Source organism: Taudactylus pleione, unplaced genomic scaffold, assembly GCF_031769625.1.
Source record: "Taudactylus pleione unplaced genomic scaffold, aTauple2 ptg000032l, whole genome shotgun sequence".
In the NCBI taxonomy this organism is placed as follows: Eukaryota; Metazoa; Chordata; class Amphibia; order Anura; family Myobatrachidae; genus Taudactylus; species Taudactylus pleione.
Genome location: NW_028284434.1, coordinates 34,948,222 through 34,963,673, shown reverse-complemented (window position 1 = coordinate 34,963,673; position 15,452 = coordinate 34,948,222). Strand labels below are relative to the sequence as shown.

The following is a 15,452-nucleotide window of genomic DNA, read 5'->3' as shown; positions in this document are numbered from 1 at the left end:
TTCCTATGGCGAAATGGTCCGCTGTCCGCATACACTAGTATCACAGATAACTCCTGCTTACCTTCGTCTCGCGGAATGGCCCGCTGTCCCCATACACTAGTATCACAGATCTCTCCTGCTTACCTTCCTCTTGTGGAATGGCCCGCTGTCCCCATACACTAGTATCACAGATATCTTCTGCTTACCTTCCTCTCGCGGAATGGCCCGCTGTCCCCATACACTAGTATCACAGATCTCTCCTGCTTACCTTCCTCTTGTGGAATGGCCCGCTGTCCCCATACACTAGTATCACAGATATCTCCTGCTTACCTTCCTCTCGTAGAATGGCCCGCTGTCCCCATACACTACTATCACAGATTTCTCCTGCTTACCTTCCTCTCGCGGAATGGCCCACTGTCCCCATACACTAGTATCACAGATATCTCCTGCTTACCTTCCTCTTGCCAAATGGCCCGCTGTCCCCATACACTAGTATCACAGATCTCTCCTGCTTACCTTCCTCTTGCGGAATGGCCCGCTGTCCCCATACACTAGTATCACAGATATCTCCTACTTACCTTCCTCTCGCGGAATGGCCCGCTGTCCCCATGCACTAGTATCACAGATCTCTCCTGCTTACCTTCCTCTTGCGGAATGGCCCGCTGTCCCCATACACTAGTATCACAGATATCTCCTGCTTACCTTCCTCTTGCGGAATGGCCCGCTGTCCCCATACACTAGTATCACAGATATCTCCTACTTACCTTCCTCTCGCGGAATGGCCCTCTGTCCCCATACACTAGTATCACAGATCTCTCCTGCTTACTTTCCTCTTGCGGAATGGCCCGCTGTCCCCATACACTAGTATCACAGATATCTCCTGCTTACCTTCCTCTTGCGGAATGGCCCGCTGTCCCCATACACTAGTTTCACAGATATCTCCTGCTTACCTTCCTCTTGCGGAATGGCCCGCTGTCCCCATACACTAGTATCACAGATATCTCCTGCTTACCTTCCTATGGCGAAATGGTCTGCTGTCCGCATACACTAGTATCACAGATATCTCCTGCTTACCTTCCTATGGCGAAATGGTCCGCTGTCCGCATACACTAGTATCACAGATAACTCCTGCTTACCTTCGTCTCGCGGAATGGCCCGCTGTCCCCATACACTAGTATCACAGATCTCTCCTGCTTACCTTCCTCTTGTGGAATGGCCCGTTGTCCCCATAAACTAGTATCACAGATCTCTCCTGCTTACCTTCCTCTTGTGGAATGGCCCGCTGTCCCCATACACTAGTATCACAGATATCTCCTGCTTACCTTCCTCTCGTGGAATGGCCCGCTGTCCCCATACACTACTATCACAGATTTCTCCTGCTTACCTTCCTCTCGCGGAATGGCCCGCTGTCCCCATACACTAGTATCACAGATATCTCCTGCTTACCTTCCTCTTGCCAAATGGCCCGCTGTCCCCATACACTAGTATCACAGATCTCTCCTGCTTACCTTCCTCTTGCGGAATGGCCCGCTGTCCCCATACACTAGTATCACAGATATCTCTTGCTTACCTTCCTCTCGCGGAATGGCCCGCTGTCCCCATACACTAGTATCACAGATCTCTCCTGCTTACCTTCCTCTTGCGGAATGGCCCGCTGTCCCCATACACTAGTATCACAGATATCTCCTGCTTACCTTCCTCTTGCGGAATGGCCCGCTGTCGCCATACACTAGTATCACAGATATCTCCTACTTACCTTCCTCTCGCGGAATGGCCCTCTGTCCCCATACACTAGTATCACAGATCTCTCCTGCTTACCTTCCTCTTGCGGAATGGCCCGCTGTCCCCATACACTAGTATCACAGATATCTCCTGCTTACCGTCCTCTTGCGGAATGGCCCGCTGTCCCCATACACTAGTATCACAGATCTCTCCTCTTACCTTCCTCTTGCGGAATGGCCCGCTGTCCCCATACACTAGTATCACAGATATCTCCTACTTACCTTCCTCTCGCAGAATGGCCAGCTGTCCCCATACACTAGTATCACAGATCTCTCCTGCTTACCTTCCTCTTGCGGAATGGCCCGCTGTCCCCATACACTAGTATCACAGATATCTTCTGCTTACCTTCCTCTTGCGGAATGGCCCGCTGTCCCCATACACTAGTATCACAGATCTCTCCTGCTTACCTTCCTCTTGCGGAATGGCCCGCTGTCCCCATACACTAGTATCACAGATATCTCCTACTTACCTTCCTCTTGCGGAATGGCCCGCTGTCCCCATACACTAGTATCACAGATATCTCCTACTTACCTTCCTCTCGCGGAATGGCCCGCTGTCCCCATACACTAGTATCACAGATCTCTCCTGCTTACTTTCCTCTTGCGGAATGGCCCGCTGTCCCCATACACTAGTATCACAGATCTCTCCTGCTTACCTTCCTCTTGTGGAATGGCCCGCTGTCCCCATACACTAGTATCACAGATTTCTCCTGCTTACCTTCCTCTCGCGGAATGGCCCGCTGTCCCCAAACACTAGTATCACAGATATCTCCTGCTTACCTTCCTCTTGCCAAATGGCCTGCTGTCCCCATACACTAGTATCACAGATATCTCCTGCTTACCTTCCTCTTGCGGAATGGCCCGCTGTCCCAATACACTAGTATCACAGATCTCTCCTGCTTACCTTCCTCTTGCGAAATGGCCCGCTGTCCCCATATACTAGTATCAAAGATATCTCCTGCTTACCTTTCTCTTGCGGAATGGCCCGCTGTCCCCATATACTAGTATCACAGTTATCTCCTGCTTACCTTCCTCTCGCGGAATGGCCCGCTGTCCCCATACACTAGTATCACAGATCTCTCCTGCTTACCTTCCTCTTGCGGAATGGCCCGCTGTCCCCATATACTAGTATGGGGACAGAATTCATCAAGCTCCGAAAATATATTTCTGGAGCTTGAGTACAGGAGCATTTGCCATCTTCAGATGGTGTTTGTTTCTGCACTTCCCTCCTTCGCTATTTGAAGCAGTCCTGGATGCGAAGAGGGGGGATCCCTCCGCCACTGCTCGGCTCCTTCCGCCAAAAGCAGAAGTGACACATCAGCATTCTGGAGCTTGGTAAACCTGACAGAATCGCATTCCCCATAGAAACCTATAGGGGCTGTGGTTGTTGTCGGAAATGGAGGGACCACGGCAGATATGGAGATATATACTGTGGTCCCTTCAGGGTACATTCGGGGGATACTTAATATTTGTGGGTATCTCCTGAAAACAGGTGTTTACGAGGATTATTCTGCATATATCATTTGATAAAAGGCTCTTGAGTTCCAGACTTTTGGAAAACAATCTAAACTGAATACAGGACCAACATACTGTATGTTTGTTATTGTGCCTCCAATCATATGTTAAATATTTTAATAACAGTTTCATGTTCTAAATGTACTTTCTGGCAGTAGATAATATGACATAAATGCAATCAATAGATAAGTAATTGTGAACAGTGGGCCTGTTTCAGAGCTGAACACTCTGACCAGAGCGCTCGCTCTGAATCAGGGCCCTCCTACCTGTTTTTGGAGCGTCCTCATGGACGCTCGAATAGCTGTGGGTTACCACCCACAGCTTATGTGAGCATCCATGATGATGGTCGCGATGGTCGAAGACCATCGCGACCATCGGGCTTGCGACGAGACCCTGCGGTAGGGTCTCGCTGCCGCAAGCCCAGGAGTGATTTTGGCTCTATCAGAGCCAAAGTCACTCCCACTGACATCATTACTGACATCATTACTGATGTCAGTGGGGCCGGGACGAGACCCTGCGGTAGGGTCTCACTGCCGCAAGCCCAGGAGTGATTTTGGCTCTATCAGAGCCAAAGTCACTCCCACTGACATCATTACTGATGTCAGTGGGGCCGGACTCAGACGGTAGGCGTTCCCATGGGGGGGCGTGCTGTCAGTCACCATCGACAGCACGCCCTCTTTGGTGCGAGACCCCGAGCAACGTATTTCTCGACGCTCGCCGAGTCTCGCGCATGCGCACGACGGAGCTCCCTCCGTTGTGCGCATGCGCATTCGCCAAACATCAACCCGCTTGCGAGCGAACTTCCCTCGCGAGCGGGTCTGAATGACCCCCAGTGTACACACGAGGGATTGAGGAAAATTTACCTTCTACAATATTCATATGTGCAGATCACTGTTTCTTAGAATCCCAACAAAATAAATCCTGCGCAATTATTGTATTTTGAAATGCTGAAAATAGGTAGGAGAACAATGTAACGTCTCTTAGGGCGCTGTGGTAACACGTACTGGGCAGCTTGGCATCTAAGCAACGCGTCATTGGACCTACCAATGTCTGTGACTGAGCAGGAAGGATGAAGTACGTTTGTCCACTGTCGATGCCGCTGTAAAACATATATTTTATTTTTTTCATTTATCATCCCATAAATGCTTGATTGGTATCTGACCCAAATGTAATAGCCTGTGATTGTGGGAGCGGAACCATTCTGGCGATATGGGCACTAGATTTAAAGTGACAATTACTGTAGTTTAAAGGCAAAATCAACCTGGTTTTGCCTTTAAACTAATTTCCACTTTAAATTTAATGACTAGGATCCAAGTTTACTGATTATTGTTTCCCTTGGAATTCCATACTGATATCATCTACAATGGGAGTGGTGTTTATTATCATGATATAATTAATACCGGTCATAGTAAGTACCACATTTAGTAAATGTGCAGCATATAATAATGTATACTGCTAAAGTCTGAGATGCTCCCAACTACTGTATGTGCCAACAGGTCACTCAGAATCAGAGACATTTTAAAATCCTAAAATGGAATTGAATATACTATTATTATTAATTATATGAGCATTTTATTTAGTATCACCAATTATACTGCAGTGTATAACCCTTATCTTGCAGGCACACACTGGCATAATGGAGATTTTATTTTATTGGAGTATTCATTTTCTTAGATAAAAATGTATTTTAATCCGCAGGTCTTAATAAAGTCAATTGAAATGAAGAGGATGACAGCATTCCAGATGCAATTAAACAGAATTATGCAGCTCTGCATTATATGGATGATTTTATTGCAGACTACCGTAAGCAATTGTAAGTGCTGGGCTGTGTGTGCCTGTCTACAGATCTATATAGTAATTTGTCATACAGCTGATTTAAAAGGTGAAAGCAAGAATTATTATTGTGTTTCTTTGTGCTACATAAGGGTTTAAACCCACAAATCATTTGCACCAAAGTGAGCAGATAGAGAGACATTGAACCATGATGTCTATAGGAGTCACTGAAAGCTTGTGTGGTCCTTATGTAGTAGTCTCAGATATGCAGCCTAATGATCGCCATTCTCCTTGTAGTTTTCGGGGTCCACCAGATGCCTGCAAAATTCCTGTACAGTTTTCTATTCCACAGCCAAAAAGAAGAACGGTAAAGTTAGTTCGAGTTCAAGGACATGTTAAATAATAATACAGTATATTTTGGATATGGGTGTTGTATGATATGTCTACATGCATAATGTTGGCTTGAGGATCTCAAAAATGGTCATAATATCGACATTGACCATATCGACATTCAGAATTTAGACACTGATGAAATATCAGCATATTATAATTTCGACATATCATCCCTGGTGGGCCAGTGATTTACCTGCTCCATGTAGCTGAAGGCCTGTGTACTCCAGCCACGGCACCGGGCACAAGCAGTATATATATGTGACGCCTAAGGCGTGGCCAGGACTGAAGAAAGCCTGGATGTGCCCGGGTAATGGCAAAGTGGTGTCACCACGCCTCCTTACAAAAAAACAAACAAAAAAGCAGTATCTGAGCACTCCACAAGGGCGCCATTGTGCCCCTCAGCCAGGGGCAGATTGCAGATTCGGAAGGGGGGCGCGATCGCTGTGATTGCTTTCCTACCTCTTATTAGGTGCAGGCAGAGGAGTCTGCTGCTGTGTTTATCAGCATGGTGCTGCTGCCGCTTACAGGATTAGGAGGGAGCGGAAGACCCACTACTCACCCTCACGGTGCCCCTGGACACGGTCAGCATACGTACAAGCCAGGACGCACAGTGGGTGGGTCCCATTGTGTTCAGAACCAATTGTGTTTCTACACATTTATGCACTACTTCCGGCACACCAATTGAAAAACACTGCTCTAGAGCCTAACTCTAACCTTCTTCCTCCGTAGCCTAGCCCTAACCTCCCCAAAGTGTCTAACCCTAACCTCCTTCCTCCGTAGCCTAGCCCTAACCTCCCCAAAGTGTCTAACCCTAACCTTCTTCCTCCGTAGCCTAGCCCTAACCTCCCCAAAGTGTCTAACCTTAACCTTCTTCCTCTGTAGCCTAGCCCTAACCTCCCAAAGTGTCTAACCTTAACCTCCTTCCTCCGTAGCCTAGCCCTAACCTCCTCAAAGTGTCTAACCTTAACCTTCTTCCTATGTAGCTTAGCCCTAACCTACCCCTGTGCCTAACCCTAACATTCTCCCTATCTAGCCCTAACCTCCCCCTAGTGGCTAACCGCAACCTCCTCCCTCCGTAGCATAGCCCTAACCTCCCAATAGTGCCTAACCCTAACCTCCTCCCTCTTTAGCCTAGCACTAACCTCCCCCTAGTGCCTAATCCTAACCTCCTCCCTCCGTAGCCTAGCCCTAACCTCCCCCTAGTGCCTAACTCTAACCTCTTCCCTCCGTAGCCTAACCCTAACCTCCCCCCTAGTGCCTAACCCTAACCTCCTCCCTCTGTAGACTAGCCCTAACCTCCCCCTAGTGCCTAACCTCCTCCCTCTGTAGCCTAGCCCTAACCTCCCCCTAGTGCCTAACCTCCTCCCTCTGTAGCCTAGCCCTAACCTCCTCCTAGTGCCTAACCCTAACCTTCTCCCTCCGTAGCCTAGTGCTAACCCCCCCTAGTGCCTAATCCTGACCTCCTCCCTCTGTAGCCTAGCACTAACCTCCCCCTAGTACCTAATCCTAACCTCCCCCTAGTGCTTAACACTAACCTCCCCCTAGTGCCTAACCCTAACCTCCTCCCTCTGTAGCCTAGCACTAACCTCCCCCTAGTGCCTAACCCTAACCTCCTCTCTCTGTAGCCTAGCACTAACCTCCCCCTAGTGCCTAATCCTAACCTCCTCCCTCCATAGCCTAGCCCTAACCTCCCCCTAGTGCCTAACCCTAACCTCCTCCCTCCGTAGCCTAGCCCTAACCTCCTCCTAGTGTCTAGCCCTAACCTCCTCCCTCTGTAGCCTAGCACTAACTTCCCCCTAGTGCCTAACACTAACCTCCTCCCTCTGTAGCCTAGCACTAACCTCCCCCTAGTGCCTAACCCTAACCTCCTCCCTCCGTAGCCTAGCCCTAACCTCCCCCTAGTGTCTAACCTTCCCATCCACAGCCTAACCCTAATGTTGACATTCTCACAATTTCGACATTTTGGTGTGGTGTCGACATTTGAATGTTGACCTAATAACTATCCCTTTGGATATCCCACCACAGTGGCCATATGGTTGTTCTGGAGGGGAGGGGAATGTCCCACTTTTCAGTATAAGAGAATGGGAGCTGTATGAAAGGGTATACTGTTGGTCTTAGGGAAACAACCTTTCCACTCTCCTCGGCACAGTAAAGGTGCTTACACACTTGGCAATGTGCTCACGATCCGACATTGTGTCCGATTTCCCCTTGAACTCTCCACAGCAGCTCCCCGGCAGTCGTGGGCACTATTTGGTGTTAAAAACTGTCCAATGTGACAAACGATCTATTCCTAACTATTCCAGTGCATCGTGACTGAGATTGTCAGATGTGCCCTACAGCACGGCAGATCTGAAGTTGCGATGTACGACCTGCGGGGACGCGCGCACCAGCATCGTGATAGTGAGTGGAAACTCACGATTTGGGCATATTTTACATGATTTGTCGTCACGGTTCGTCGGAATCGGGCAAATCGTGTAAAAATTCGCCAAGTGTGTAGGCAACTAATATATGATATATACAATATATAGAAAGTGGATATTGGCGCTTCATACAACATAAATACTTACATTTTGGTGTAGCGAATGATCTCAAATATGGAGAATAAACGGAAGAAAGAAAGACAAATATCCGATTACAGGGATACCTGTTTCCGACTTTGAGTTCATTCACTACACCAAAATGTAAGTATTTATGTTGTATGAAGCGCCAATATCCACTCGGCGTCACAAGGTGGGGTGACACCAAGGTGCAGGCTCCCCCTCAGTGACAGGAGCCGGGTGCTGCACTATAGCATTACGTGCAGCACTCGGCTCCTGTCAGTGAGGGAGCCGACACTGCCCATGCCCGCATCTCCTGCACCCCCCACCGGCACCACCCCATTGATACATAATGTATTATACATTTTGTTTACCACGGCCACGGGCTGGGTTCGCGCCACGAGGCCACGCCCCTCCCGAAGGTCCGACCTGCAAAGCCACGCCCCCGACATGCACCCTCCCGAAGGCCATGCCCCCATTTTGGCGGGTGCTGCGCGCATGGCGTCCCTCCCCGCAACAGGTGTCACCGCGGGGAGGGACGCCACTGTATCCACTTTCTATATATTGTGTTTATCTCTGTTTTATAAGCATTTTTAGATGGTGCTTATTAAGTGTGGTTTAGGCTGCATCATATGCGCGATTTAGAGTGTCAATTCATATATTACCTTTTGGATCTGGATTCATCTTCGTGTTTTGGTTTAGCAAAACTACCCTCAAGTGTTTTGGATCTGGATTTAAAAAAAAAAAAAAAGATACATTTTTTAAAAACAGCTAAACTCATGTAATTTGGGCCTGATTCAGCACGGATCACAGCCGGCCGATGTTTGCTTTCTGAGCATGCGTATGCATCGCAGTGCACGAGCGTGAACCGGCCACTATGATCGGGAAGTGATCGCAGTAAGCACGCAGAGTCTTCACAGAGTGATTGACATGAAGTAACCGTTTGGAGGTGAAGAGGGGGGGTGGTCGGAGGAACGCAGGAGTGCCTGTGCGTTTGAATGTCATTACAGGGGCGTGCATAATTAAGCCCCTGCGATAGCATACGCTGGCAGAGGTCTAGATGGTGACAGGAAGTTTAGCAGTTTGTGCGTTAGGGTCAGGTCAACCACATCTGTGCGGATGGTTCTGATGTAACTCGATGTTACCGATGTTTTCGCTGACTTGCGGATGCATGTCATGGGAAGTGGGCGGCTTTATACAGTGATGGGCGTCTTGGTATAGTGCTGCCGTACGATTACATTCATTAGCATTTTTTCACAGCTAGCGGGTGCGTGCGAGCGAAGTGTGCGATCCGTGCTGAATCAGGCCCTTTATGCAATCTAAAACCCGAAATTCAGATTTCAAATCCGAACTTCGTACCGTGAAAAGACCAGAACCGCGACTCTTATTTATCCAGATTCACGAATTTAAGATTTCTGGAGAACCGACCGGCACATCCCTAAGGGCCTGATTCAGAGTTGGGAATAGAGTAAAGCTGTGTACATACACACTGAACAACCATCACCTGTCATCTACCCATGGGGGAGCCAGGCCTAGTATGTGGATATAAAATGCCTATGGCGTTTTAAAAAAAATGGTAATCTGTGGGATACGAGGAAACATCTGTAATGTTGGTGATCGCCAGGTACGAGAATCAGTCAGTGTTGGCATCTCGTAGCCATCACAGCTAATTAAGTGCCCCCTTATATATAATTACAGGCTCAGCTTTTATTCAGCAGATAGCAGCACCTTTCTATGTCCGTAAAATCGTTCACTTTAAATATCTTTGTATGAATATCTTCACGTAGCATAATGGATTTTTTTATATATTTTTTTCAGCCAAGAAGATATGGCATATTACAAATTTGGATTGTTTTAATGACTATCAAAGCAAAATGTTTTGTGTCTGGGACGTTAACTCAAACAGCAACTGCAGTGAGGATTTCCAATTGAAGTATACACGTTTTGACAAGTAAGTTGTTTGTTATTGGGTTAATATTTCTTTTTCTTTTGTTACTTTTTTTATTGCATATTCATTTTTTATGAAGTATTTTCAAACACATGAGTATGGGGTACAGAAAAAATGGGGGAGGCATGGGTGGGGTTGACACAAGGGGGGAGCACATTTCACACATAAACATCATTTTAGTAAAGGGTGACCAGAGCATATTGATACACAGCGCGGTAATCAGAGGGTTTATCAACCAGAGAGCAGGTCAAAAGTTACCGCCATCAAAGGGGGACAACATATTGACAAGTAGTAGTAGTAAAGTGGGAAGGGGGAGCCTCATCAACATCCTTTATACTGTATATTCATGCCAGGGTTACTCATTAATGGTGAGGAAGCTAGCGTACAGTGTGGTGATCCCATAGTTCAGGGCTCGACAAATTTTTGTAAAATCTAGGAGCCGTCTTAAAAGTTTAGGAGCCAGACCATCGTCCATTACCAAAATATATTTAAGCTTGTATAAACCACCACACATGCCCTTTCAGTGCCCCTCAACCTCCCCACATACAATCAAATCACCACACATGCCTTTTTAATGGTCATCAGATTCTGCAACATGCCCATACCAGCCCCTGTAAAAGTGCCCCCAATAGTAAGCCCCCTGTAATAGTGCCCCCAGTAGTAAACCCCTTGTAAAAGTGCCCCCAGTAGTAAGCCCCATGTAATAGTGCCCCCAGTAGTAAGCCCCATGTAATAGTGCCCCCAGTGGTAAGCCCCTTGTAAAAGTGCCCCCAGTAGTAAGCCCCCTGTAATAGTGCCCCCAGTAGTTAGCCCCCTGTAATAGTGCCCTCAGTAGTAAGCCCCCTGTAATAGTGTCCCCAGTAATAAGCCCCCTGTAATAGTGCCCCCAGTAGTAAGCCCCTTGTAAAAGTGCCCCCAGTAGTAAGCCCCTTGTGAATGTGCCTCCAGTAGTAAGCCCCCTATAATAGTGCCCCCAGTAGTAAGCCCCCTGTAATAGTGCCCCCAGTAGTAAGCCCCTGTAATAGTGTCCTCAGTAGTAAGCCCCCTGTAATAGTGCCCCAAGTAGTAAGCCCCCTGTAATAGTGTCCTCAGTAGTAAGCCCCTTGTAAAAGTGCCCCCAGTAGTAAGCCACCTGTAATAGTGACCCCAGTAGTAAGCCCCTTGTAATAGTACCCCCAGTAGTAAGCCCCCTGTAATAGTGCCCCCAGTAGTAAGCCCCCTGTAATAGTGCCCTCAGTAGTAAGCCCCCTGTAATAGTGCCCCCAGGAGTAAGCCCCCTGTAATAGTGCCACCAGTAGTACGCCCCTTGTAAAAGTACCGCCAGTAGTGAGCCCCCTGAAAGTGCCCCCAGTAGTAAGCCCCCTGTAATAGTGCCACCAGTAATACGCCCCTTGTAAAAGTACCCCCAGTAGTAAGCCCCCTGAAATAGTGCCCCAGTAGTAAGCCCCTTGTAACAGTGCCCCCAGTAGTAAGCCCCCTGTAATAGTGCCCTCAGTAGTAAGCCCCCTGTAGTAAGCTCCTTGTAAAAGTACCCCCAGTAGTAAGCCCCTTGTAAAAGTGCCCCAGGTAGTAAGCCCCCTGTAATAGTGCCCCCAGTAGTAAGCCCCCTATAATAGTGCCCCCAGTAGTAAGCCCCCTGTAATAGTGCTGCGTGAACACACACACACAAAAAAACCCAGAATACTTACCTAAGCCCCGATTCTATGTCCCCCGCTCTTCGGAACTATGGGAGAGACGTGGCGAGCGGTTTGGAAAACTCGGTCGCCAGGACAAAAATCTTAGTCGCCATGGCGACCGGGATTTGTCGAGCCCTGCAATAGTTTATATATAAAAATTGAAGTGGATCTTGGAAACAACCCTGGCTAGGCAAGGTGGGGAGGGAATTTCTGATTTTGCGCTAAGGCAGCTCAGGCCGCTGATAGAATACTAACAAATAGTGGAATCTGTATTGGCGCCCCCAGATGAGCTCTATGTTATCAGAGTAGTACCCTAATACCACAAATTGAAATACAAGAAAATTAAAAGAAAACATTCTGAGGCGCTTCTGGAAATCCCTTTCACAATTTACACATACACAACTTCCCTTATATTGAGTCGTCCTTATAGGAAAATCCAATACTTCTTCTTTTATACACTCTATAATGGCCCGTTGTAATCACAGTAATGTCCTCAGTTGAAAACAGTCAGGCTTCTTACATTTTTTGAGGACTCCACATGGTTTACCCAAAAAAGAAGAAAAGGATATATGATGCAGAGAGTACTAAACAACACAAGTTTAATTCACAAGAAAAGAGTTGCACATTGCACTTAGTGACATACATCAAAAGATATAAATACTAATGACAACCCCAACACAGGTAATGGTGTGGAACTTTACCGTGAGACCTCCTGTAGGAGCATGATAGTGAGCTCAGATAGGGGAGTTCTGGAACCTCCCTCCCTCTAGAAAGGTCATTCACATGATTTGTCCCCAGGTGCCAACCAGACTTCATTAAAGCATATAATGGATGGATACAGGTAAGTACCAATTATCTCCAATGTGTTTAGATACAGTCCTCAGGGCTGTATCTATCCTTTTCTTCATTTTTTGGGTAAACCGTATGGAGTCCTCAATCAATTTAAGAATGCTGGACTGTTTTCAATTGAGGACATTACTGTGATTACAACGGACCAATATAGAGTATATAATTATAAAAGATAAAGTGTTGTATTTTCCTATAAGGAAAATACATACGACTCAATGTAAGGCAATTTATGTGGGATTTCCAGTAGCGCCTATTTTTCTTTTCATTTTCTTGTACGCTAATAGAATATGGCCAAGGATATGAATGAAGGAGAGTTAACACTGGGTCCGGAGAGAGCGACATTTGGAAAGCTTTGAAAATAAAGTTGAAAACCTCTGTCCAGTAAGGTTGTATAATGGGACAATTCTAAAATATATACATGATAGTACTCTGTTGGTCACATTGACACCAGCACAGCTTAGAACAGACGGGCCATATTTTGTGCAGTAAAGTGGGTATAAATAAACTAAAGTAGAGCCTGTTAAGCAGTTTGATGTGCATTTCAGTTTGGTTAGTACACTCGGTCATTCTATATGAGGGAGAACACACGGACTCCTACTGTTTAGGTGAGAAAGTTTGGTGAAGGTCTACCACTCATTGCACCTGTATGGGTAGAGTGCCTGACGGCAAGTGGAGAGTGTTATTAGTGTTGTTCCTTTTGTTATTTATTTAAATGTGTATTTGTTCTGTGTAGCAGGTAACAGTAGTAATGTACAACAAATCTGGGAAAAAAAATTATTTATTTTTTTAAAGTATGACCAAACACAAAATTATGCAACTACAAACATAAGCAAAATAACTGATCACTGTAACTCTCACTAAAATAAAATTAATATAACGCACTAGCCTAAAATAGCAATAAAAAAATGAGGGGCCTATTTACGGTTCCGAAAATCACAATGAAACGGCAGTTTCATCAATGTATTACAGCTGCAATATAGGAGCTTAGCTTATCAGAGCTTGGTCCCTCTTCGGTTTCTTCAATCTTGCATGCGCAATAGGTAACCCGGGTACAAACCAGGCAGTAAAATAATACAAAAAATAATAATTTCTTATTACTGTAATAAGAAATTATAATTACAGGGCCCCACTGCCTCCAATGAAACATAGGCCTCCAGCTATTTTCTATAGCTTACAGGAAATGTGTTAAATAATAAGTATATGCACTACTCCATGACTCAGGACTTGACTATCTGTAGCAGACAACTTTAGTAGGTCATTTCCAATTGGAGTAATACATAATACAAGTGGACCTTTTCTCTAAGCTGCACACTCTTTTGTTTGCCACCCGTAGAAGGGGTCCAGATTTTTGTTATATATCCCATAGGTTCTAAAGTGAACCATTTCTTTTGGGCAATGGAACACAGGCAATTGAAATCCCATCTACTATAAGGAAAGACAGTTTTACCCTCTAATTATTTTATTTTTATCTATATAGTTTCTTTAGTGATGGGCAACTACAAAGGCTGCATGTGCAGTTCTCTACTCTTCAGAAGGCTCCACATTAACCCCAGAAACAAATTTAAATAATATATTTATTACAAGAGACACCACTTTGGAGAATGGGGGCAAGGGCACGGTATATTGTTTTCATAAAAATGCAATTTTTTCATGCCGTATATCATGGAGGCATTGGTCTCAATGGCGTGCGGCAGTGGAAGACCCTATAATCACTGCCGGCCAGAATCAGGACTGTCGCACCTAAAGCAATGATGTGTACAATAGCGGTCAGAGCTGGTGCATGAAGCTGGAAGGAGCTGGTGGCCACCAGGGAAGGCTGCCTGATGCACAGTGGTGTCCTATACAGAAGCCAGTTAAATGTCTTACATCATAACTATGGCTTTCAACTGCTTATTTCATTTAATATATTTTTGTATTTCAGAACTTTGTATTGTCATGACCTTGGCAACGAGTACTCTGATGGCATTATACTTCCCAATAGATGTAGATGTAACATACCTCAGCATGTCTTTTCCGTAATGGATGTATTTAAAATAGAAGTAGAATCGCAGGGAACACCTGTAGCCAAGACAACTATAAAGGTGTTCTATAAAGGTAAGAAAGTATTTGCTCTCTGTAGTTGGGATCCTGTGTGAGAATTGCCCATGTCCTATTCCTTAAACCTAATGGGTAAAGCATTGACTCCTATACGTTTCACAAGTCCTTCAGTGAAGCTACTTATTATCACTCCCACAGAATATTGTGTCTATAGTATTTTTTTTTTTAACGTCTCTGGCATGTGTTCTGCTAACTGGTACAAGAGAACCTCAGGGGTGATTTTAAGCAGATCAGTCCAATTAAAGGGGTGTGGTATATTGTGTCAGCATTCATCATGTAGAAATGGTCGTAATGTCAACATGCTTGGCATGTCAACATTGACCACATCTACATTCATCATATGAACACTGGTGAAATGTCTACATGATTAGAATGTCGGCCAAACATCCCTGGTGGGCTATTGGTGACTCAGCTGGTACAGCGGTCAGCTGATGAGTACTTCTGTCTCATACTGGTCGGCTTCCGGCAGTTAGTATGACAAATCCTATCTGCTAACTCTAACTCGCCCCCTAGTGCCTAACCCTAACCCACCCCACCCTCCACTGCATTTCAGATGTCGACATTGAAAATATTTCGACAGCATGTTCAATGTTGACATTTCAACATTGTCAATATAACTGTCAACATTGTGATAAAATTGCATACAAGTATGTTTCAGCACATGGGAGTAAATACACAATTATTGCTTGCTGCTTTTTTTATTTATGCAAATGATTATGTATCAGGCACTGTGTTATCATATGATATTTTCTACACCTGTATGAACTTAAGATAAGACCACGCCCACCTGTATCAGGTATCTCATTTTAGGTCTGTTCCATCATGGAACTCGCTGAACTTTATTCTAACATTTTTTTTGCCGTCAGTTGGTAAAGATTATTGTACAATCTCTATCACACTACAG

General features: G+C 45.8%; 1 protein-coding gene across 1 annotated transcript in view; it reads left to right on the top strand.

Annotated features, from left to right (window-relative positions):
• IL4R (interleukin 4 receptor) overlaps positions 1 to 15,452 on the top strand; it is a 42,897-nt gene that overhangs the window by 17,358 nt on the left and 10,087 nt on the right. The window contains exons 2-4 of the mRNA XM_088452017.1: positions 4,974 to 5,088; positions 9,797 to 9,929; positions 14,373 to 14,545. Of these exons, the coding sequence (XP_088308143.1) occupies positions 4,995 to 5,088; positions 9,797 to 9,929; positions 14,373 to 14,545 (400 nt within the window). The 5' untranslated portion in view covers positions 4,974 to 4,994. The remainder of the gene's footprint in view (positions 1 to 4,973; positions 5,089 to 9,796; positions 9,930 to 14,372; positions 14,546 to 15,452) is intronic.